This window comes from Buceros rhinoceros, unplaced genomic scaffold (genome assembly GCF_000710305.1).
Source record: "Buceros rhinoceros silvestris isolate BGI_N320 unplaced genomic scaffold, ASM71030v1 scaffold10050, whole genome shotgun sequence".
NCBI lineage: Eukaryota > Metazoa > Chordata > Aves > Bucerotiformes > Bucerotidae > Buceros > Buceros rhinoceros.
Genome location: NW_010391281.1, coordinates 23,965 through 46,005, shown reverse-complemented (window position 1 = coordinate 46,005; position 22,041 = coordinate 23,965). Strand labels below are relative to the sequence as shown.

Genomic DNA, 22,041 nt, shown 5'->3' with positions numbered 1-22,041 from the left:
TTTGAAAATAAGCTTTTGTGGGAGGTCAAGCCAATGCTCCTAGTCCTGCTTCCCCCACTGTCACCAGCATCTCAGTTGCTTCCTTTTATGCTGGTTACTTCGTGTGTTTTCTAAGATCGCAATAGAAACAGGTAGTCTTTTGCAGTATCAGCATAAACCACTTTTAAAGGCAATTAGGTTTTACCTTATAAGCTAGGATATCCTTCCTAGTATCACTTAGCTTTCAGGTTTTTTTGACCAGATGCACTGTTTTGTGTTGCTGTGTTGTACTTCTGTGATGTCTGCAGGTCTTTAGAATATCCTTACAGCATCATTGCTAGTAATATGTGCTCTATAAGATATTAAAACAATATTTTTGTTTTGGTTTATTTTTGCAACAGATCCAGGTGTATGATAACTCCATAAAACACTTTAATCTTCAGCTTAAATTTCTTTATTCTCTTTTGTTTCCTAGGATTGAAGCAGGTTTTTTTTTTTCCTGCTAATAGTTTTTTTAGTTTCCCAATGTTTTCTAGTTGTGCAGATATTTGCAAGACGTTTCTACTTGGTTTGTTGTCCTCGCTGATTTCACTGTCTTACTAGGCCTGTCTTGTTTCAGTCTTTTCTTGCAAATTGCAGAGGAATTGATAAAGACAGTTGATATGCTATAGCAGTAAGTGTGAAATAGAACAAAAGTAACACTTTGACCACATGCTGGTGGGGAGAAGCAGCATGCAGCCGATATGTAAGTCCTGTTCAACGCAAAGCACAAATTTGTCCTTTCCCATTTTTGCAAAAAACATTTGTTTTTCTCAGAATAACTTCCTTTGGTAGAGAATGCAATTGGTATTTGCTACAGACAATATGCAGATCAAATACCCCAGATGAATTTATTCTCTTCTCTTGGTTAAATCAGCCTTCATTGTTATTTGTTGTGGGTGATTTGCAGTGATCTATTTTTCATCAGTAAAGAGCCAGGTGTTAGGCTTTGTTCTACAGTTTGGTTTATGTTTGTATCTATCTGACATTATCTATCTGTTGTTATCTATCTTATGTTTGTATCTATCTGACATATCTATCTGTTCTGGGAAAATAAGGGTGCCTATTCTAGAGTTCTCTGTTTGAAAAGGTTGGAGTGGCCAGGCAATGTGCACATGGACAAATGCCAGAGAAATCTGGTTTTGCACAGTTTAGAATCAAAATAACCAGGCACAGAGCACAAACGTCTGGTTAAAAGATCTCATTAAATAAAACAGAAGAGAATTTATTAGTGGCTACTGGACAAGTATGAGCTACTACTCCAGGTTTGGAATAGAAATAATATTTGGGTTGTTGTCTTGGTGACTCAGTGCTAACCTTTCACGTATAGGTACAAACTGTGCTCAGCAAGGAATGCCACATGCATCAGCTAGTGTTCTCAGTTTAAATTGGTAGCAAGAGGGACATTGTCCCAGGTTTTATACAGTGTCATCTTTCTTGTAAAACAGGACATTAAAAGCTGGAACTTCAGTTTAATCCTTTGATAAATGTTTATATTCTGCATTTCTGATCTGTGTATTTTAGTCATTCTGTTAACGCAACATGAAAATATTCAAAATCTTAAACTAATTTAATTAATTGTGATTAGGTATGTAGTCAAATACTGCATACATTACCAAAAAATGCTTTTTCTCTCCTTAATCCCCATAACTCTCAAAAGGATCCTTTCCAACTTCCCTAGAGCTCTTCATTTTCCCCTGCTTCTGCAAATAGTCTTTTTAACTCATATACAGAAGTTTGCTAGAAGCAGATGAGAATGTGTGCATCTTAGACAGAAAATAGAAGTTTGGCAGAGTACCAGCTAGATATTGTTATTAATATTAATTAGCATTTTCATGGTCACAATCAGTGATCTTTTTAAAGGTTCTGAATCATCAGCTCCTTTGTACAATGTTCTTCATACTGAAAAAAGAAGCAAAATGTGAAGGTCAGGTTGCCATAAATCAGTAGATTATTGTTCGTTAACAGTGTAATGTGGGTCACTGAAAACTCCTGTTTTCCATTTGCTATCTGCAGAGTTGAATGTGTCTTTGACTGTAAGATTTCCTTTTACAGAATCTGTCGAAAACATAATCAGATACCTTTAAAATTATTAATAATATTTATTTATAATGTTATTAATACTTACAAGTTTATCTTACACTGTTATCATGACCTTCAGTTTTATTGAAAAACTTGATGTTTCAGAGCACATGGAAGTCACAGAAGGTCTGTGTAAGACATTTGTGTATTAGAATATGCCACACAGTTTGTGTATGAAGTCAAACTTCAGCGCGTCTCATTTTTGGCTAAGATAGAACAGGGAGATGAGAGATCAAAAGGATAGCCATACGGGATCAAAACAAGACCATGGTTTGTCCAGTATCGTGTCTGCAGGAATACATGTAAGCCGATAGCTGGAAACAAAAAACAATGGGCAGGCATATATCATATTTCTCTTCCAGTTTCCAACTGTTTTCAACTGAGGCGGATTTCCTGAACTAGATGTGCGTTTTGTGTGATTTGTAATCTGCAGTGGTTTTGTCTTCCATTAACTTATTCAGCTACCTACTGAATACATAACATTTAGCATCCAAAACATCCTTTGTTGGCGAGGCCTACAGGTCTATCTCCTGCTGTGTGGAGTCACCTCCTTTTTATGTCTGACCAGTCTGCCCCATCTAGATTTTTCTGATTCCTCTAGCTTTATTTTTTAGAAGAACACTTACTATTATTGCTAGTTCTAATCTGAACTCACTCAGAAGCACAGGAATTTGGAGTTTTAGTAATAAATAGGTAGTAGTTTTTATTCCTCTTCTAAGTTGCCTGTTTTATTTACATTTTTAAATTTTCTATTATAGCTGTGAGGGTTACAACCATATTCATTAAAGGTAAGAGATTTGAGTATATTGTGTACCAGGTTCAGGAAACTTCAAGACCGTTTAGTATAATAAGTACAATCACAGGAGCTGTCAATACTGCATGACTGTGAAGAAATTCCTTGTCTGTCGGCAGACGGTGGAATGGTGATGGAGGACATCACGATGGAGTGTACAGAGCATAGAGTGCATGTGTAACCTTTGGTAGCTTACTTTAGCAGTTAATCTCATTAGAGGCATTTCATTGTCTAGGGGGTAGTTGGGAGTCTAAATGACATGGTCTGAATCTCACAGGAGATGTCAAAAATAGTAATAGGAATTATTTTTGTTCTGAAATGTAACAAAAGAAGATTTGAACCAGTGGTAACTTGACTCAATCTTTAAAAATCAATTTTGTTGGTTTTAATTATGCTTTGACCGAGAGGAGGGGAGGAAAACACCTATTGCACATGAACAGGCATAGCAGAATTATTTTAAACATAAATGCTGAAGGAAGATAAAAGATGCGTGAATTTTCCAGCAAATTTTTTTCCATTAGACTGTCAGACATGATTTTTTTCTTACCATTTGCAATGAAACTTTTCTGAAGAATAAAAATATATGCTGTTTTAGTTTGTTCACTTCTTTCCTGACTGTGACTGGAGGAAGAAAAAGTAAAATAACACAAATTAAACTTTTCCTTTTTCGATGTCCAGTGAAAGTGGAAATACCTACTAAATGATAAGAAGTCTTATGTGATTATTTTACTGCATTAAGCCGGAAATAAGTTAAGAGAGACAGAATAGCATTGACCACTTGGGAGTTTAATTATAGTAACAAGCTTTCTATGAGAATATCCTTGTCTCAATGGTGAATAACACAGATGTATTTTAGTAACTCAACATTATTTAGATGCTTTGACACGCAACAAGTATTATGGATTTGGGTATTTTTATGTAACTGTTAAATGTCAGCAAGTGATCATGAAATGTTTCTTTGAAGTGAAATGAAAGTTGTGTATAATTGTGTTTTTAAATAGTCTTGATGTCCTACAAATTCGATTAATTTTTGGCTCTTGAGTTAAATACACAGCTCTGCAGCAGCCAAGTCAGTGGTTGCTTTTGAAACTGACTTCAACAGGACAAAGATGAAAAAGATCGCTATAAGATATTAAAAATAAAGAAAAGATAAATAGCTTTGTTTTTATACATAGGAATAGTAATTATGACTTTTTAATGAGCCTCACGATAGGTTAAGATTATCACTTAAAGCTGGAGTTTTCACCCTGTGTATCTCATATTTCTGAAACTTGCTATATAGTCATATTTTTACAGTATTTCACCTGCTGATCATTGCTGACTGTTAGGGTATAGGAAATCAGTCTGAAGAAGCACCTGCTCTCGTGACTCTCAGGATCCAACAGCACTGCTGTAGAGCAACTTTTCTTAAATGTGTAAATGTTGGATTTATGCGAATGTTCATACAGGTACATATAGGTACTTTTGAGGTAGCAGCATCTGATTGCATTAAACATTCTGTTCCTTTCGAAATATGAAAGGGTTGCAGGTACTCTAGAACAGAGTTTTTTTTTCTCTGATATAGATTAACATTAAATACATCCTCATTCTTTTTCTATGTATGTCTTCTGCAAGCTGTTGAAAATTAGTCAATTCTCAAATATATGAAAGCTTGAGAACTGCTACTCTGAATGAGAGAAGGAACATTTTCTTTTAAATTCTTACAGTAGAAATGTATGGAGCTAAGAGAAGTAGAAATAACTAAAAAGATTTTATTTAATATTAAAGGTAATAGAATTTTCCTTAATGTTATTTGAATTGTGATTTATAAATTTCTGATGGACTTGGCAAAATAGAGTTTGGATGGAGGAGTCCGGCTGCTAACATCTCTGCATTTAATTGTGTATGTGTGTGTGAGGAAGTACATTTTAAATCTTGTATCAGCTGTGATAAACACGACCGAAATGGCACTATTAACCCCTGTCATAACAGAACCTTGATTTCCTGAAACTCTTGGATTTTATGTTCATTGCTCCATATTACTTTCTCTTTTAAAGCTCTCTTTCACCTCGTCTGCTCTTCCAATGTTGATGTGAAAAATGCAATGACCTTCAGTGGGCCTCTGGAAGACATGTTTGGGTACACGGTCCAACAGTATGAAAATGAGGAAGGGAAATGGTAAGCTGTCTTTGTTTTTTTCAGTTATCAGGTATTCAGTGACTGAGGTACTCTGCTGTCATTTGTAGATATGCCTGATATTTGTAAGGGTCTGATTCTGTCAGTTATATTTCCTAAACTAACACACAGTCCTAAGGAAACCTAAAAACACTGGGAGACGGAAAGTTCCAAGTTTATATCTACATTTATTTCCTCAAAGACATAGACGAGTTCAGAAAGCAGGTGCATTACCTCACTGGTGGAACTGAGAAATTTTTGTATTATGCCTGAGCCCTCTTTTTTCCTTTTACCAAGTAGAACCGTTATTTATCTTTTCCTTGTGTTAATGTATTGGCAATGAAATTGCTCCTGTTTTACTTAACTAATCTGTTTTATATATTGTTTTGTCTGAAGTTTTCTATCAGGGGTTGTCTGTATTGTGTTTTCTAACTGGTGGGAACATTTCCCAGTCAAAATATCTTTTAATACAGTACTCCGCTTTCGCTTTTGGAGAGTTAATTATGTCTTGCAATTGATAATGTATTCGCATTTGGTATTTGTAGCTTTCTTCTTAACCTGTATTTCCCTTCTTTTAGTTCTCCTGCATTAGAAGCTGCATTTTGGTGTGCTTCGTGGTATTGCTTCTTGGACTTTTGATAAACACCTGCTTATGCACTTTCCTTCTAAAAACAAACTTCCTAGGCTAACTGCTGGGCTGGAGGACTGAAATGACAATTGAATGGTAAAAGGTTTGGGCATCCTGAGATCTTCATAATTCTTTGCAGATTACTCTGGTTTTCCCAGAACTTTGCCAGTAATTTGACATTCCTGGTAAACCCAGGGACTCCCACAGGCAGCCTGGGATGACAGGCACCTGGCTGTGTGACAGGCAGGTCACACTGTTCTGCAAGCCCGAGCAATCCCTCCCACAAGCATGAGGGCTGTCTGACTCCACAAGTCTGTCCACCACTGCAAAACAGTGTTCTCCATTAGCCAAAGGGGATGTCCACAAAAATGAAATTGCAGAGTCTGCTTTCGAAAATACTAGCTCTTGAGTCCCCAGGTTTTAGGATGCTTAAATAGACAGCTGCACGAGGTGCATGGGGGAATAATAAAGACCTTCTTTGGGCTAATTTAGCTCTCCAGGAAATGGTATCTATTCTAGGAGCTGGGATTTTGCAAACTTATGTTGTTGTAAACTGTCCTGAAAGCTTTCAAGAGCAAAAAATACGAGCTCGAAATGGCGACTCTTCCGCTAGCTGAAGACAGGAATCTAGCGTGCTAGATCTGAACATCTCTGAAATTAAACTCCAGAGCTGCTGTTAACTTTTCAAGCTTTCGAGTTGTTTTCAGCATAGCAAGTCCAGAGCAGGAAATCTGTAGGTTGACAGTTATAAATAAATACAAAGCAGCCTTGTGATGCTTTGTCAACTGCTATAATGCTACTTGGATACCATAGTTAGAGCTTTGCAACAACAGATGTTCTGTGAACATAACTGCAGTTGTTTCTCAGTAAAACTTGGGTCCCCTAAAAAATTCCCTGTGCAGAAAGACAAAAAAGCCTGTCAGATCACTATTCTCTATACATGAGGCTCTTCCTTTCTGAGAAAAGAATAGCATGGGGACGTGATCCTGCTGAGCATTGATCACCTCCTGTGGGATGTCAAGCACACTCAGCTTCTTTTCAGTTAAATGGAAGTCAAGGATGCACAACAGGCTGTGGTGCTTGTTTCTAAGTTTTGGTGTGAAGTGTGGTGCCTGCTTCTATGTTTTGGTATAAAAAAATACATGCATCACAGCATATAGCTTGAAAGAGCAGTCAGATCGGTTTATACTTGGAGCATTTTATTTTGCTTTAGAATTAATTCATTTGTTAGGAATGAAAATATCTTAATGGATCACAATGAGCTATTCCAGTATTTTTTTTTTTTTTTTTTTAGAAGCTAGCTTATGTACTGGACTTAAATTCTCCTTCTGTCTTTTTTAAATCCGAAGGGTATGCTTTACCTATTATGTCATTCTATTCAAATATCTTTTGACTGGCTCGTTAATTACAATTAAAGGTTGAAATGGTTCTCTCAGTAACTCTTTGATATCATCAAGTGTCCAGGAGCGAATCTTACTGGACTGTTAGTCTTAATGGCAGGATTTTTGTTTCCTGTGTGTGCTGTGAATTCTACTTTAATCCAAATTCTTCCTTACACATCTAACGAAATCAGTTGTTATCTGCTGGGTAATGATGGGCTGTTTAATGTAGCTAATGAAGATTTGAGAACAAAAAACCCAGTGTCCATCTCTGAACAGTGGATGTGGATACTCATTTGTGGTGCTGACGACGTACTATATGAGAACAATGATTTTTGATCACACCAACTTTTTTGGGAAAGAAATGTACAGGATAAAAATCCTTAACATTTTTTAAATTTGAAATTTCTTTTAATAATCCTTTTAATAACATTATTTTTTATCAATGAGAGGAAAATGTATTTAATGCTGTTGACTCACCTTACTTGAGACTGAATTCTTCTCGGCGCTTGTGACCATCTCCTTTGGCATTTGGTCTCTCAGTATTGAAAATACATTTTCTTCAAAATGTGTTAAAGATTAAGGAGATATTAAATGCAAGAGATATTTCTTTCTATGTTACTTTTAATAATTATCATCTACCCTCCAATATTGCTTTTATTTTCCACTGGAATTTTTTAAAATGTTCTATTGTGTAATTTGCTGTATGGGCACATTTCCTTTCTGTGTCTTTAGTAAAGAGGAGATAGAATGGTTGCTTTTGCTTGATTCTGTGCTAGCGTATGCAGCTTGCTAAAGCTCTGCTCTCTGAGTTTTATTTGCTGGTTTTCATGCCTTTTAAGAAAGGAAAAATTTCAGGTAACTTATTTCATTTTCAGGGTACTTATTGGTTCACCGTTAGTTGGCCAACCTGCGAAAAGAACAGGAGATGTATACAAATGCCCTGTAGGAAGGGACAACCAATCACCCTGCATAAAACTGAACTTGCCAGGTATGAAAGAATATAAAGCTCTGTCACGTGGATGAATAATAGAGGTCAGATTTTAGGACATTTTTAGGTAGCAAATATGCATTAGAATTTTTTCTGTAAAGAAAATTTACTTAGGACTCCAAAGCTAAATATGAAGGAAGTTGTGTTTGTAACATCAAAAATAATTTTATTTTAAAGCTTCTCATTGTCCTACGGAAAATACGCTAATAATTTTAGAATGGCTGTTTGGCTTTATTATCAAAACTTTATTATGACTGGCCTTGTTTGACTGTGGTTGGTAGTCCTGGCCATGGAGCCAGAAAGGCCGTGGAACATCGAGTCACGGATTAACCTTTCCAAAGCTCTCCGAGCCAACAAGATAATGCTATCTAGCCAGAACCAGGCTGATACATTTTAATAAGATATGGGTAATATTTATCATTTTCTTGCTCGTGTCAAGAGATACGCAATGTAGAGAGAAAGAAACTTCCTGTTAATGTGTGTTTCACTAAATGCATGTTGTATTTTTAATTTCCTCTTTTCCCTTGAAAACCTAAGTGTCAGTAACTTAACATAACAGTTACAAATATAAAAGCTGTTAAGTCATTTATAGCAGGACAGGGTAAAAAATGAATGTTTGTTTTCTAATTAACAGAACTCCATGAACAGTAATCTCTTGCTTTCATTGTGCTGTTATTTTTACTTTTTTCCTTTTTTGCAGTTCAAGAAAACTATTTGAGCGGGCAACCCAGACAAATTTTCTGGCAGAAAACCAGTCTCAGAATTTTTTCTTGATTGTTGCAGTTGAAGAAGGAGGAGGAAGGGTGCTAAAATATTTGATGAAAAAGTGTCAGTCTGGGTTTTATTTTAGAAGCTGGAAGCTCCATGCTAGGAGATATATACTTCAACATTTTGTTTTCATGTTCCCAAATACTTAACATTTTAATCTATTTATAGCTTCTACTTCAGTTCCTAACGTCGTGGAAGTAAAAGAAAACATGACTCTTGGAACAACGTTAGTGACTAACCCTAAAGGAGGCTTTCTGGTAAGAAAGGACTTTTTGCCAGATTTAAAAGAAGTTTGTGTTTTCCTCAGGTACTATAATGAAAACATTTCACCCTTTTTCATCTCTTAAAGGCATGTGGACCACTTTATGCTTATAAATGCGGGCGTTTGCATTATACAACTGGTGTTTGCTCTAATGTCAGCTCCACTTTTGAAACCATCGAGGCAATTGCTCCGTCTGTGCAAGGTATGCATGCCACAGGAATTCTCTAGTGTGTCTGCGCATACAAAGTGCCAAACAAGATAAATGTATACACATAAGACATACCAAAAATATGAACTGTTTAACTTAGCTACCAGCATTACCAAGTTAAGTAAATGTTTTCATTGTCCGTATATAACCTAAATTCTTGCTACTTTTGGAATTTATCTCAGTGTAAACAATTATTAAAGTGCTGTGTAACATCCAAACACAATTGCTAAAAATAGTTGCTTATGTTTTTTACTTACTGCCAAAAGACTTTTTAAATAATGACGACATGTTAAGACCTAACACAAACCCAATTTAGTAATATAGTTAGGAATCTTAAAGTCCTGGTCCTTTGGAAAAATCTAAAAGGAGCAGATTGACATTGAAGAAGGTAGAGGTCACTGGTAAATATTTCAGTTACGTGATCTTCTAATCCCATTCTTAAATTTCTGCTTACAAGAGAGTGCCTCGCTGATAAAGGGAACACAAACTGTGTAAAATACAATGCAAAAGTTGATGAATGACAGCTGGCATCAGACATGTAGTTCAGTCCTACTACAGAAGGAGTTGCATTTATTATTAATCACAAAACTGCAGCTGTGAGATATATGTGATCGCTGTTAGTATCCATCCTTACGTAGTAATTTTTGTTGCAGCATGTAAAACGCAGTTGGACATCGTCATAGTCCTTGATGGGTCCAACAGCATTTATCCGTGGGAGAGTGTCACATCATTCCTAAACAGCCTCCTGCAAAACATGGATATAGGCCCTCAGCAAACACAGGTAACATATTTTATGGCTGCTTAATTTGAGGGTTAAAAAAGGGTTTACAGGAAATGGGATGAGAGCGTCATCCATGAAGCTTTTCAATTCCAAGAACTTACAGCAATGAGCTACTGATGCAAATTAGCTGAAACCACAACTCAGTCAGTTCTGCCGCCAAGTAACAATGTCAGGGAGGCTCTCCCTCCCCCAGCTGCTAAGGCAGTCTGGAGAAACCAACTTTCTAATCTAGAGACAAAAGTTAAGTGTGTTAAGTAAGGCTGTTTGAACACCGTCCTTTCCCGCTTCCTTCCTCTCCACAACCACTTCCCATCTTCTTTTGTGCTTAATAGCACAAAGGTTGTTTCTGCTCCTTCAAGGCACACATGCATGGATCCTTTGATTATAAGCTTTTTGGAGCAGCATTCAATATTTTGTACTATGGAGCACTGAGCATTCAACTTTTAAACACTGGAAATCATAATTAATGAGTTGCTGTTAAGCCACATGTTATTAATGGCAAAAGCTGCATTTATATAAGAAGTGGAGACGGCCAAATTCTCAGCTGCTATAAATCAGCGCAGTGCCACCAACATTAACAGGGCTACAAACAATTACCCCAGCTGAGGGTCTGTCATGTTTCACAGTTTGCTGACCAGAGTATGTAAATAGCAATTCCAGCAGAAATCAGGGAAAGGGGAAACATGGACGCTGGGATACCTTTTAACACAGAAAGCTATATTAACAGCAATAGAAGAAACCAGGTCTTCCTTTCACTTCTCCCTTTTCCCTCTCAAGGATTAAGAATTTTCTGGGATTCTGTATAATATTTGGTGTGCTGCAAGGCCATACTTAGTGTTTTCCCTACTTCAGGTTAGCTCTCGCAAAGGAGACTGTGAGAAGGCGTAAAGGATACTTCTGCAGACAGTGTCCCTGTCATTTTCCAAGTTAATTGGGGTTTGTGAGTTACCACCCAACTCCCCTGTTTTCTGAACTAAACACTGGCTAATAAAATTATTACTTATAAACTGTCAACTTTACAATTGTGTCCTGTGTTTTTAAACACACTGATCGTCCAGATACTGTGAAGAAGAAGGAAGAATGCTTTGTGAAATTTAACAGAAAGAAAAAAAAAATCTTCCTGGTTCCTTGAACTGGTAGTTACTGAAACATGTACCATTTGGGGAAAATACTTAAACCTGAACTTCCCAGTATAGGGCAATGGCAGCATGGAAATCATCACCATTTTCTGCCCAGAGGGCTTCATGGGAGTAGTACACAATGCAGCCAACTCCGCTGCACCCTCACCCCTCTTCCTTAACTTGCTATTCTTAAATTTTTGCATTGCCACACCTCTGTTATGTTTGGGTTTGGAATCTTGCCTCATCTCTGTGGCTCAGCTCACATACAAAAGATCCCTTGGTGGCCTGCACTCCAGCAGCCTGCCATCTCCACCTACAAAATCTATTCTACGCACAGTTTGGCATAGCTACCCCTCTTCTCATTCTCACTCGAGAATGTCAGCTTTGGCATCTGGTTGCTACAGAGCAGAAACATTTGAGAGGGAGATAAAAGCTGGAGATAAGGAGAAGAGAGGCTGAAGAACTGGAAATGGAAGGCAAAAGCTAGGTGGAATTTTCTCAGTTCTTTTTACCTTCCCAGAACATATCCCGTCTTTCTCCTCTCCTCCAAGCGCGCTGCTTGGGAAACCAGGCACAGCCGAAAGTGCTACCAAGTTTATACTGTCTCTTCCACCCACACTGTCTCCTTTCTCAGAAACTGTGTTTAATTAACTATTGAACAGAGAAGAGGAGAATTGAAAGAGCAGTCCTGTTTCTCCCCTATCCTCTGAGAGCACAGAATAGAAATACGGGAACAGTAGTTCACTTTCTGTATTTTTAAATTGATTTTTCCATATTCATCTTTTGGGGATTGTTGAGCATGTAGAAATCAGTGGACTTTCACTGACTTCGGATTGTTTTTCCCTTGCACAGGAAAGGAATGAGGTGATTACAGAATAACTCCTTAGCAGCTTGGGTGTGACTTGTTCAAAACCATGTTTTGATTAGAGGCTTGAAAGATATTTTTTTTCCTCTCAACTCCTCCATAAATAATGGTCATTAGATTTGTGGCATGTCTAAATAGAAACTCCTCAGTGACCCATGTCTGGCATATTTGGAAGTGAAAGCCAGAATATTCAGACACAAAAAGCCAAAGTTTATGGTACAATTTTTTCAGAAGTATTTCCTTCCCATCCTCTTTCTGTTCTCCAGAAATCCACAGCACCGTACTGCTGGTTAACCTGCACATCCTGAGCTTAGGGATAAAAGAAGTAAAGGGAAAGTGATGACAGAAAAGTGGAAAAGGAAGAAGGAATTAAATGAGAAGAAGTGGTAGAAGCAGGAACAAAATATGGCTTCTGGCCCTATTCCATGTTTTAATGGAATTGCAAAGCAAGTTAGGTTTTTTTTTTCAAAGCTCTTCTTTTAACTTTTGTAAAGATAATTGTCTTTTTAATATGAGAGTGTGCTTTTAAATCTTTTACATAGAAGCAACCTTCTATGGTAGAAGAATATCAAAAAGAAGAAGCAGAGTGCTTTCGTATGTTCACATCCAGCTTTAAAGCTATGCAGGAATGGCCTTCAGAAATTTTCAATCATGTTTTATTTCTCCATTAATATATGACATAGGGAATTATGGGTGTTTAGCCTGTACCTTATTATATCTCTAAAGGGACTGTACCAGTGGGCTAGTAAGTCATAACATGTCATATCTTATGATCAGTTTTATCTCCAGAAGAACAGAAGTGTATTAAAGAGGTATTAAAAACATTCAGAGTGAAGACCTTTGCAATAGTTTATGAGTAATTTTTGTGTTCCTGGGAGCAACAAAATGTAGTAGAATTAATTAAATTTTGCTTTGATTCAAGTGTCTTTAGCAAGCTCTCCATATGATAACCTGTGCTATCCATTAGTGCTTCCCAAGGCATCTCTGCAATTTTTTTACGTTAAATATGATCTAAGTACAACAAAAGATATTTTTGGTTTTTCTCCACATCCCAATGCGTAAAATAGTGGCATATAATTTCCATCTACTAAATGGTTTTCTTTTTTTTTTTCCCCTATTGTTATTGATTTTTACCAAAGGGAATAGCTTCATAATTTATCGGGAAAGCCAGAAGGTACTTTCTAAATAAGGGGCTATACTCACTTACTGAACAACAATAAATAATTGTCCTCAGAAATGTTTTGTCCTGAAGTAGAACAGTCCTTCACTGGCCTGTTCTCTCATACAACACTTTTTCACAGGAACTGGGAACAATTAAAGTATTATTCCCTTGTGTATTATAAAAACCATGGAATGCTAGGGAAGGGAACATAAACTTAGGAATCACAAAGATCTTCAATAGATTATGGTCACCAATGCTGGGAAAAATACTAGGTTTTCTGGAGTAGAGCAGAATTAGTCCTTCTGTGTAATAATGTTGCATTTTGTAGATTTAAATTAAACAAGCAAATCGAAACATACAGCACTTGTAAGCATCATTCTTAGGAGCTTGCTGAAGTTTGAACAGTTTTGTTGTCCCATGAGGGCACATTTGTGTCACACAGATGTATCATTTATAGTTTTCCCTTAGATTAAAAGGCTGCAAAAGCTCAAACCTTGATTGCTATCTGATAGAATGTAATTCTAATTTTGCAAGGTAAACTTGATTCTGTGGTCCTGTACAAGATTGGAATGTGCAGCCAGTAGTATTTTGTTAGTTCTGGGAAGCTTTTCATTATCCTTCTTTGAGGAATGGCTCATCTCTGATGCCATGAAATATGTAGAACATGATGATCAGTGTTTTCAAGGCTAGTGCTAAGGAAGGGTCTCACAGAACAATTGTACCACATAAGATAACCACATGCCCTCCTTCCTTCCTGATTTATAAGCTATGCAACACAGTGCAGTTTTCCAGACTCAGATGTTCTTCCCATTCACTTCCTGAGAAGGAAATGCTCAAAATGTTTACTTGCTACGATCATGGTCAATGTTTCCTTTCAAATAGGAAATGATACAACTCAATGTCAGCCTGTAACCTTTTTTAGAAAAATGATAACACCAACGTGGGTCTCCAAAATCATGAAAGACTGGCAGATACTTTTCACACTGGCAGCAGTCAGTAGTTGATTTAATCCTTGGTACTAATAAAATCCTTACAGCCGTAGATAAGGAGCCTGTGAATCCATACTGGTGGGCTCCCTGACATACAGTACTTGCATATGGTCCTGGAATACTTAAGACACTCCTCCTGCTCCAAAATACCAAACATAATGAACAACTCTTTGTTTATCACTAGTTAATGGCAGTCTGTCTAAACAACTAGCAGCATCCTCTTCCGACTATGGTGTATGTCACTTTAGATGCATGCCACGAAATAATTGCCTTGGAGGGAATGGGTTAAAAAGTTCATCCTTAGCTTGGGGTTTAGTTGGTGCCACATGAGTGCCCTCAGCAGTAATATAGTATGTACCCCAGCCTGTTGTGTAAACACTGTGCAGGATTAATAGGCTGCTGCCCACAAGAACGTGCAGCTCTGAGAGAGAGAATTAAAGTGTCTTAAAAGGGAGGAACTTGTCATAACTTTGACTTTAAATCAGTTCTTCCAGATTAGATTGTATTTTTAAAAGGATATAGAATTTAAGTGCAGTAGGTTTTGCTACCACATGCCATTAAAATTACAGTCCCATAATCGTATCCAACTAGCTTTTCATAATGATTGTGGTATTGATGTTTAGTATCAAATACTTATCCAGCTCTAATGCTTTACCACAACCAAACATTGTGCAGCATCTGAGGCTATGAAAGTACCTGAAAATCCACCTACAAAGTAATTGCAAAGTACATACTAAGCCATTCCTCAAATAATATGATGGCATAAACATCCCAGAGGTCTTATTGATCTCCAGTACCTAAATGCTAGAGTGCTTTTAATAATTGATGAGTGAGACGTAAATGCTACATAATACTGCATTATCCTAAATAGCACCTATAAATTGCCATGTATAAAATAAAATTGAAATATGCTAATGGAACATTGTGTGGCTTCTTCCCAATAAAAGCTGTCAGGAGCTTGCCAAATATTAAAACTGACAGAGATGTATGAGAGAAAGTAATTAATATTTAAGAATATTGCTTGTCTTTTTATTTCACACTTGGTTTTGCAGCAGGTTCCCTCAAGCATTTGTTGTTGGGTTCTGATGCCATGTGTGGATCTTTCGCACAAAGGCTTGACCTGCTGAGGTCATCTAGAGTCTTTCCATCATCCTTCCCCATTCCGGAACACACATCACGTCGTCATGAATTCACATTGCCCCCTCTGGCAGTTGTCAAGTGTCTTACTTTGGCTTACCTCTTGCTGGGATAATGGCCGTGTCCTGGAATGCCCTGCTGTCTTCATCAAGATAAGGGTTCTTGGGTCTTCCTCTCGCCCCAAGGGCCTAAATTTGTCATTGCAGTGCTGTTTATAAGCTAGGTTTAGTGTAAATAAACTGTTAGATGTAGGAATAATAAATTTGGATGGAGTGAAGAGTGTTGTGAGTGAATCATGGCCTCATAGGCTATAAGGAAAAGTATTCTGAGAAATTGTGGCTAGGGATTAGGCCATTGGTCTTCCTTAGCCTAGAGGAGAGCAGAGCTGTGACAGAGATTACTGCAAGACAGGAAGAGCAAGGAGTTGAGCCTGATTTTTGCTTTGGTCCTATTTTTAGTAAGAACAATTTAGAAATTTCAAATATTTCATGAGATTGAGCATCTCCTAGCCAGTCTTGCTCAAATGCTTATAGGAGTTTTGTACGGAGTTCAATTATTTTCCCGGCTGTAGGTATGGACAGGTGTTTACCCCATTGCAGGAACCATGTATATTTTCTTTAACAGTAGCTGATTTTTAACATTAACTGTGTGTTTCAGGTTGGAATTGTTCAATACGGACAGACTGTAGTCCATGAATTTTTCCTGAATTCATATTTGACGACAGAGGATGTGATGGCTGCAGCCACAAGAATACGCCAGCGGGGTGGCACGCAAACTATGACAGCCCTGGGAATAGATACGGCAAGGTACACTCACAAAGTACCGACCTGCTTATGGTAGAAACAAACATGAACAGATACGGTGACAATTCTGATTTTATAAATCAACAATATGATGTGGCCAACATCTGACTTCATTTTAGCTAAGCAAACAACATATAGGAGAAGGGTGGACGAACAGACTCTGTCCAGCATCTAGAGCAGTTGCCTATGGCACCTGGGAAAGGCAGCTGTCTCCTGAGTGAAGGAAACAGGGAAAGAAAAGAGACATGGAGTAAGGTTGTGGTCCTAAGCAAAAGGCTGACTATCTTTGGTGTCCATACAGAGCAAGTAGGAACTGTGTATGAGGAGGGATAGCAGAAATTAAGTTTTTCAGAGGAAACAGGAAAAAAGGAATTTTTTAATGTTAATTTGCCTTCATTCTGAAATTAAGATCATTACGGGATTTGAGCCCACACTTGTCAGAAAGCCTAGAAATTTTATATCTGAAGTCTTTGAAGCTGCTTGATGATTGGGAGATTAAAGATATGCTGTGGCAATAGCATTATTTAGAAACACTTCCTTTATGAGAAAAATGAAATCTGACTTCTGTGCAACAGAAGTAAGTGCAAAATCTCTCAGACACTTTCAAACTGTACAATATTATCCTGGTATCTTTTTTCTTTTTTTACTTTTTTTTCTAGCACGACAGCATGACTTTATTCCGTAAAAGATTGCGGTCACCCTGTCCAAACAACAATTTAGTGAAATATGCAGCCTCTTTCTGATGAAATATTTAACTTTCTGTTGATATGTCTTAAATCCAATTCTTACATATTCACCAGTAATGTTTTCCATAGATACAAGTAGAAGCTTGAGGGAGTCCAAACAAGTTCATGAAAGCAGAGCCAGTTAAGAATTGCCAAATACTCAGAAACTACATGTGATTTAAAAGTCTCTGTGCATCGCAAACTACTGCAGGCTTGTATAGACAGAAACTATCAGCAAAAGCTTTCTCTGTTCTTGCAGTCTTCTTGTCAGTCCACTTTTTAGCCATCAGCAGGAGCAGATCTTAGCTTTCACTTGTGTGGCCAGTTTTAGAGTTCTGTGGTATTTTTCTAAAAAGAGGAAGTCCTGCTTCCTTCCTTCTTCTCTAGGGCCTAATCCAGCCTTACCTTTTCTGGTCCCCTCAAGAGTCTTGGTGAGCAGCTGCCCAAACCTCAGTGCCTGTTTGCCCATCTGCAGCTGTAGAGTTCAACCAGTCACCCCTACCTGCTTCCACTCACCTGCAACCGGCTACTGCCACATCCCCAACACCCAGTTTTACTTTGGATGTGCAGAGGTGACTTTTTGAAGATGCAAAAATCTGGTTTAAGGTGACAGAAGTTTGTTTGGAGAGGAGGAGAATTTTTCACTGTCCAGCATTGTGTTTTCTGCTATTGCTCTCAAAACGAGTGAGTAATGAATGAATGCTCGTGAAACTCTTTGACTGTCAACTCTCATGTAAGTTCCAGTTGTTGTCTGCATTTGTTCATGGTTAATATTAATCTTATTTTCCTGCTTCTTAGTTAATATGAAGTCTTCTAGTTTGTGGCTGACTATGCAAATATGATGCATGTGCTAAATGCTGACGTTGCTTTATGCTCCCTTTAAGGAAAGAGGCTTTTACTGAGGCTAATGGTGCAAGAAGAGGAGTACAAAGAGTAATGGTTATTGTGACTGATGGAGAATCTCATGACAACTACAGATTAAAAGAAGTGATTGATAATTGTGAAGATGAAAATATTCAGAGATTTGCGATTGCTGTAAGTGAAATTTAATGGGAAAATTCAAAATCTTAAAAGCATGTTTCATCTTCCAAATTCAATTTCTGTTTAAAAAGTTCATTTCACAGAATCTCTATGGAAATATAATCAATTCAGAGAGGAATAAAGAAAGAAGCTGAGGAAAAAAAAAACATTAAAAATTTTATTTCTGAATATCTAGCGCATAATAAGAAAAAGCAATCTACCTGTCTTCCTGGTTATGACAGGTCTGTGAAGTAAAAGCATCCTTTTTGTTAAGAGCAATATTGAACAGAGTGGATTAGTTCAAATCTTCTGAGCACTTTCTAGAAACCTACTTAAAAAAAACAAATGTAAAGCATCAAGAAAAAAAACAGGTTTACTATGGTTGTTCTGTGTGCTGGCATTCTGAAGTTGTTATTTTCACACTGAGCAAACTTAGTAGTAGAATGAGAGGATGAATATGATGGAGGTTAGCCTGTATTGAGAAATATGGAAAAATTAATGATAGATTTGATGTGAACTCTATACTATTTTTGCATATTTTATGCTTGAATCATGTTTTCTCATGTTAATTTTGAAGGTACATCGGCTTGTTGCTTCTCCATTCCTATTTTTCTTTGTTTTGATACAATGGGGTGGCATGAAACCATGCAACTTCAAGAAACATGTTCATATAAAGAAAGACATAAACCAGAAGTTGAATCCAACAGCACACAAATTTTTCTTCTTTCATAAAGCTAGACTCGTTAAAGAAAAAGTTGTCCTTGAAGCTGCAATCATTTTTGGCAAAAAAAGTCCCTGACTAGAACCAGATTTGAATTGCTCCAGCATTCAGGAATACTAGAATATGGGAGTTTGTTTTTTATTTCTCTCTCAAAGAAAGTTAAGTGTATAGAGCTCTTTTTTATTTGAAAAATACTTATCAGTCTGGGAACGGGAGAAGTGAGTTATTTTGTTCTGAGACATCCTGAATTTTTACAGCAGTGGTGTTAAAACTCTATAAATCAAATGTTAAGTCTTGTGATGGAGCTGTTAACACTGAATGCAAGTATTGTTACATGTGTTTATAGGGCAAATCTACACATAAAAAAGAATTACTTTCTGCCTAAGTAACTTACCATTGATTACTTATATACCATGTTATGAGGAGAACTGATGGTATTTGTGCAGAAGCCAGTGCAATTGTGTATTCTAGTTTGGTGGTGGTGTTAAGGCCTTCAACAAATCATAGAATTGTAGACTAAATCATTAGAATTTTGTAAAGGAAAAAAAGGACAGTTGGGGATAGCAGGCATTACACTATACAGTTGATTTGTTTGTTGTAGATGTTTTAAGAAAAACAAGTGAGCCCTCGTTGAACAACTGAGTTCTCATTGGAAAAGAATGGTTTCAAATTGATTTGAGGAAGGTTTTAACAGAACAAATTAAGTTTAGATGTAATTTCTCAATGTTCTCTGACAACCTGCCTCAAAGGTATCTTCTAAAGTGGGTTACAAAATATATGCCTGACTCTTTTTTTTTTTTTTTTATTTTAATTCTCTGTAGATTCTTGGCAGCTACAGCAGAGGAAATTTAAGTACTGAGAAATTTGTGGAGGAAATAAAGTCAATTGCCAGTAAGCCTACTGAAAAGCATTTCTTCAATGTCTCAGATGAATTAGCTCTTGTAACTATTGTTGAAGCACTTGGAGAGAGAATATTTGCCCTGGAAGGTATGACATTATTTAAAATTTTACTTCATGCCTGCATTACAACTTAAGCAAATAGAGGACTACCTGTTTTTATCTTCCTTTGCAGTGTATTGTGCTGAATAAAATGTATTATGAGGTATTTTTTTCATGCTGATCACAAAAGTGTTTTACAGTAGACATCAAATATGTATACAGATAATGGTGTGAAATGTATTCAGATGGGTTAGAACGTATGGAGACAATAGCTCAAAAAGGGTAAGTAAACATTACTGTTTTAGCTAGGATAAACATGAAGTTGCCTTCCCTTAGGTAAAAAAGCACTGCCAGACCGTATCCTGATTACCCCATGATCATGTGTTTGTCTGCCTGTACCTTTATGTTCTCTTCTTCGATTGTTATTAATGACAGCATATTACTTTGCTATACAGGTTAACATGGACTTGGTGTATAGAGTTGACAAAGTATATTTTTCCTTTGGAAATGTTCATGATACTCAGATTTTAGAACAGAAAAGTCATTCTCTCATAATGTCTCCTTACATTCTCCATTGAAAATATTCATCACTATCCAAATTTCTGTTTGTTTCAAGCATGCTACTGGTAAGAGGAGTCTGAGTTTATTAGTTATAAATTATACTGGCCAACTCTGAAGGAATTCACATCTCACACAGAAAACATTCATCTATCTGGACTTATTTTTTCAACATCTCAACTTTCCAAGTAGCTGGAATAGTGTAGTTTATAGCTGGAACAAAAGATGATGTTGACTTGATTGTCAAGAAATAGTACAGATATTAGAGAGTATTTTAGAGTTTTTTGAATTAGAACTATATTTCTCTGACTTATTTAAATAAACAAATTAATTTGAGGAGAATTTAATGTCTTTAAAGCTCAAAGTTTAGCCTACTTAAGCTGCCTGAATACTTAAAAGTTCATTGAATAGGGAGCTTTTTTGTTAAGTCCCTCTTTACTAGGAATAACACACTTTCAGTGAAAAAATGCTTGTTCAAACAGAAATTTAAAACTTAGTCTTCATTGATGCTTTGTACATCTAGAAAAGTGAGAAAGCATTTGTCTTTCATTAGTAGAATAAAATCTGTAGTTATACCTATTAAATATAACGGGTATAGAATTAAAAAGTTAATGGACTGCTAGTCATGGCAATATAGAAAGGACATAAAACCTAACATGACTGAGTTTCTGGACATCTGTGTACTCAAATTCGAGGTTTCATGCCATAGCTCAGCCTTTGACCAACCAGATGCCACTGGTCTCACTTCATCACACGCCATCTTGTCCCCTTTAGCAATCAGTAGACATTAGGTAGTGCCTGTCTGTTACACGAAACCCAAGCCTCCAAAGAGTGGCATAAATCGTGCTTACTTGAACCCACTGCTGATGGGCAATGTGTTATATCATGAGCTGTAACCTTTCCATTGACTTTAGTAATTCATTCCTCTAATCACAAGAAAAATTAAAAAACGTTTGAACATTAAACAAGTTCTGTAGACTAATAAAATATCAAAACAAAGGTAGTTGTGTTCACAGTTGTGAAACTGTTTGATATATTTGCCTTGATGTTTTTGCCTTATTTTCAAGTTTGTGGTTGTTTTGATTTTGGTTTGTTTTTTTTTTAATAGACTTGGCTGTATTACAAAAATATATATTTGAAATGAAAAATGTGGAAAATTATTTATATCCACACTGTAAGAGACAAGCTAGGTGATTTCACCACTACCCAAAGGCTTCTTTTCAGTAGGAACTCAGAGATGCACTAAGATTTCTAAATAAGACACCTGTGATATTTGACAAGAAATGTTGCCTTTTCCCCCATGAAAGTCACATAAAAAAGTCACAAGAATCACATAGGCTGCAAGGCAATCAGAATAGAAACTGAAGGTGGGATCTTAGCTTCTTATCAAAGCATAGCAAGGTTGAGTTGCTCCAGTGGGTTTGAGCTAGAAGATGCTGGATAAATCAGTTCCTGTTGATTCTTTAGACATGGTTTCCTGTCCCCTCCCAAAGCATTTCAGCAGCTATTCTGTATTGCAGCTTTATCCATGGATGCATTTTTGTGGTGAGAGTGTAAAGCAGATTAATTCTGTCCCACACAGCTTTCTGGTGACAATCCAACTTACTGGATGTGCGCAGTGTGGAAAAGATTCATTAACCCCATACATTGTAGCTGAAGTATTTTCTGTGCATAACATGGAGGTCACAGGAACCTTTATTCTTGAAATTCTGTGTCTGAATCTCTTTATATTCTCAATCTAAATATCTTCTTGCTAGTAGAGTAATACATTTGATATTTTTTTCTTTGATTTTTTGTTTTCTTTTTGGTTTCGGCCTTTAAAAAAATACAAAGGAAAATTGAGAGAGACCTGAAAAATCAAATCCAACAAAACCCCATACTGGACAGCCAGTGAATTTTTACACAAAATCTTTTTTTAAGAGTTTTATGCTTCAAAA

General features: G+C 36.8%; 1 protein-coding gene across 1 annotated transcript in view; it reads left to right on the top strand.

Annotated features, from left to right (window-relative positions):
* The first annotated feature begins 2,168 nt into the window (after nucleotides 1-2,168).
* Nucleotides 2,169-22,041, top strand: part of ITGA1 (integrin, alpha 1) — a 42,770-nt gene continuing 22,897 nt past the window's right edge. Inside the window, exons 1-9 of the mRNA XM_010141021.1 lie at nucleotides 2,169-2,232; nucleotides 4,930-5,050; nucleotides 7,933-8,045; nucleotides 8,982-9,070; nucleotides 9,163-9,277; nucleotides 9,937-10,064; nucleotides 15,996-16,144; nucleotides 17,751-17,901; nucleotides 19,429-19,594. Coding sequence (XP_010139323.1) covers nucleotides 2,169-2,232; nucleotides 4,930-5,050; nucleotides 7,933-8,045; nucleotides 8,982-9,070; nucleotides 9,163-9,277; nucleotides 9,937-10,064; nucleotides 15,996-16,144; nucleotides 17,751-17,901; nucleotides 19,429-19,594 — 1,096 coding nt within the window. The remainder of the gene's footprint in view (nucleotides 2,233-4,929; nucleotides 5,051-7,932; nucleotides 8,046-8,981; nucleotides 9,071-9,162; nucleotides 9,278-9,936; nucleotides 10,065-15,995; nucleotides 16,145-17,750; nucleotides 17,902-19,428; nucleotides 19,595-22,041) is intronic.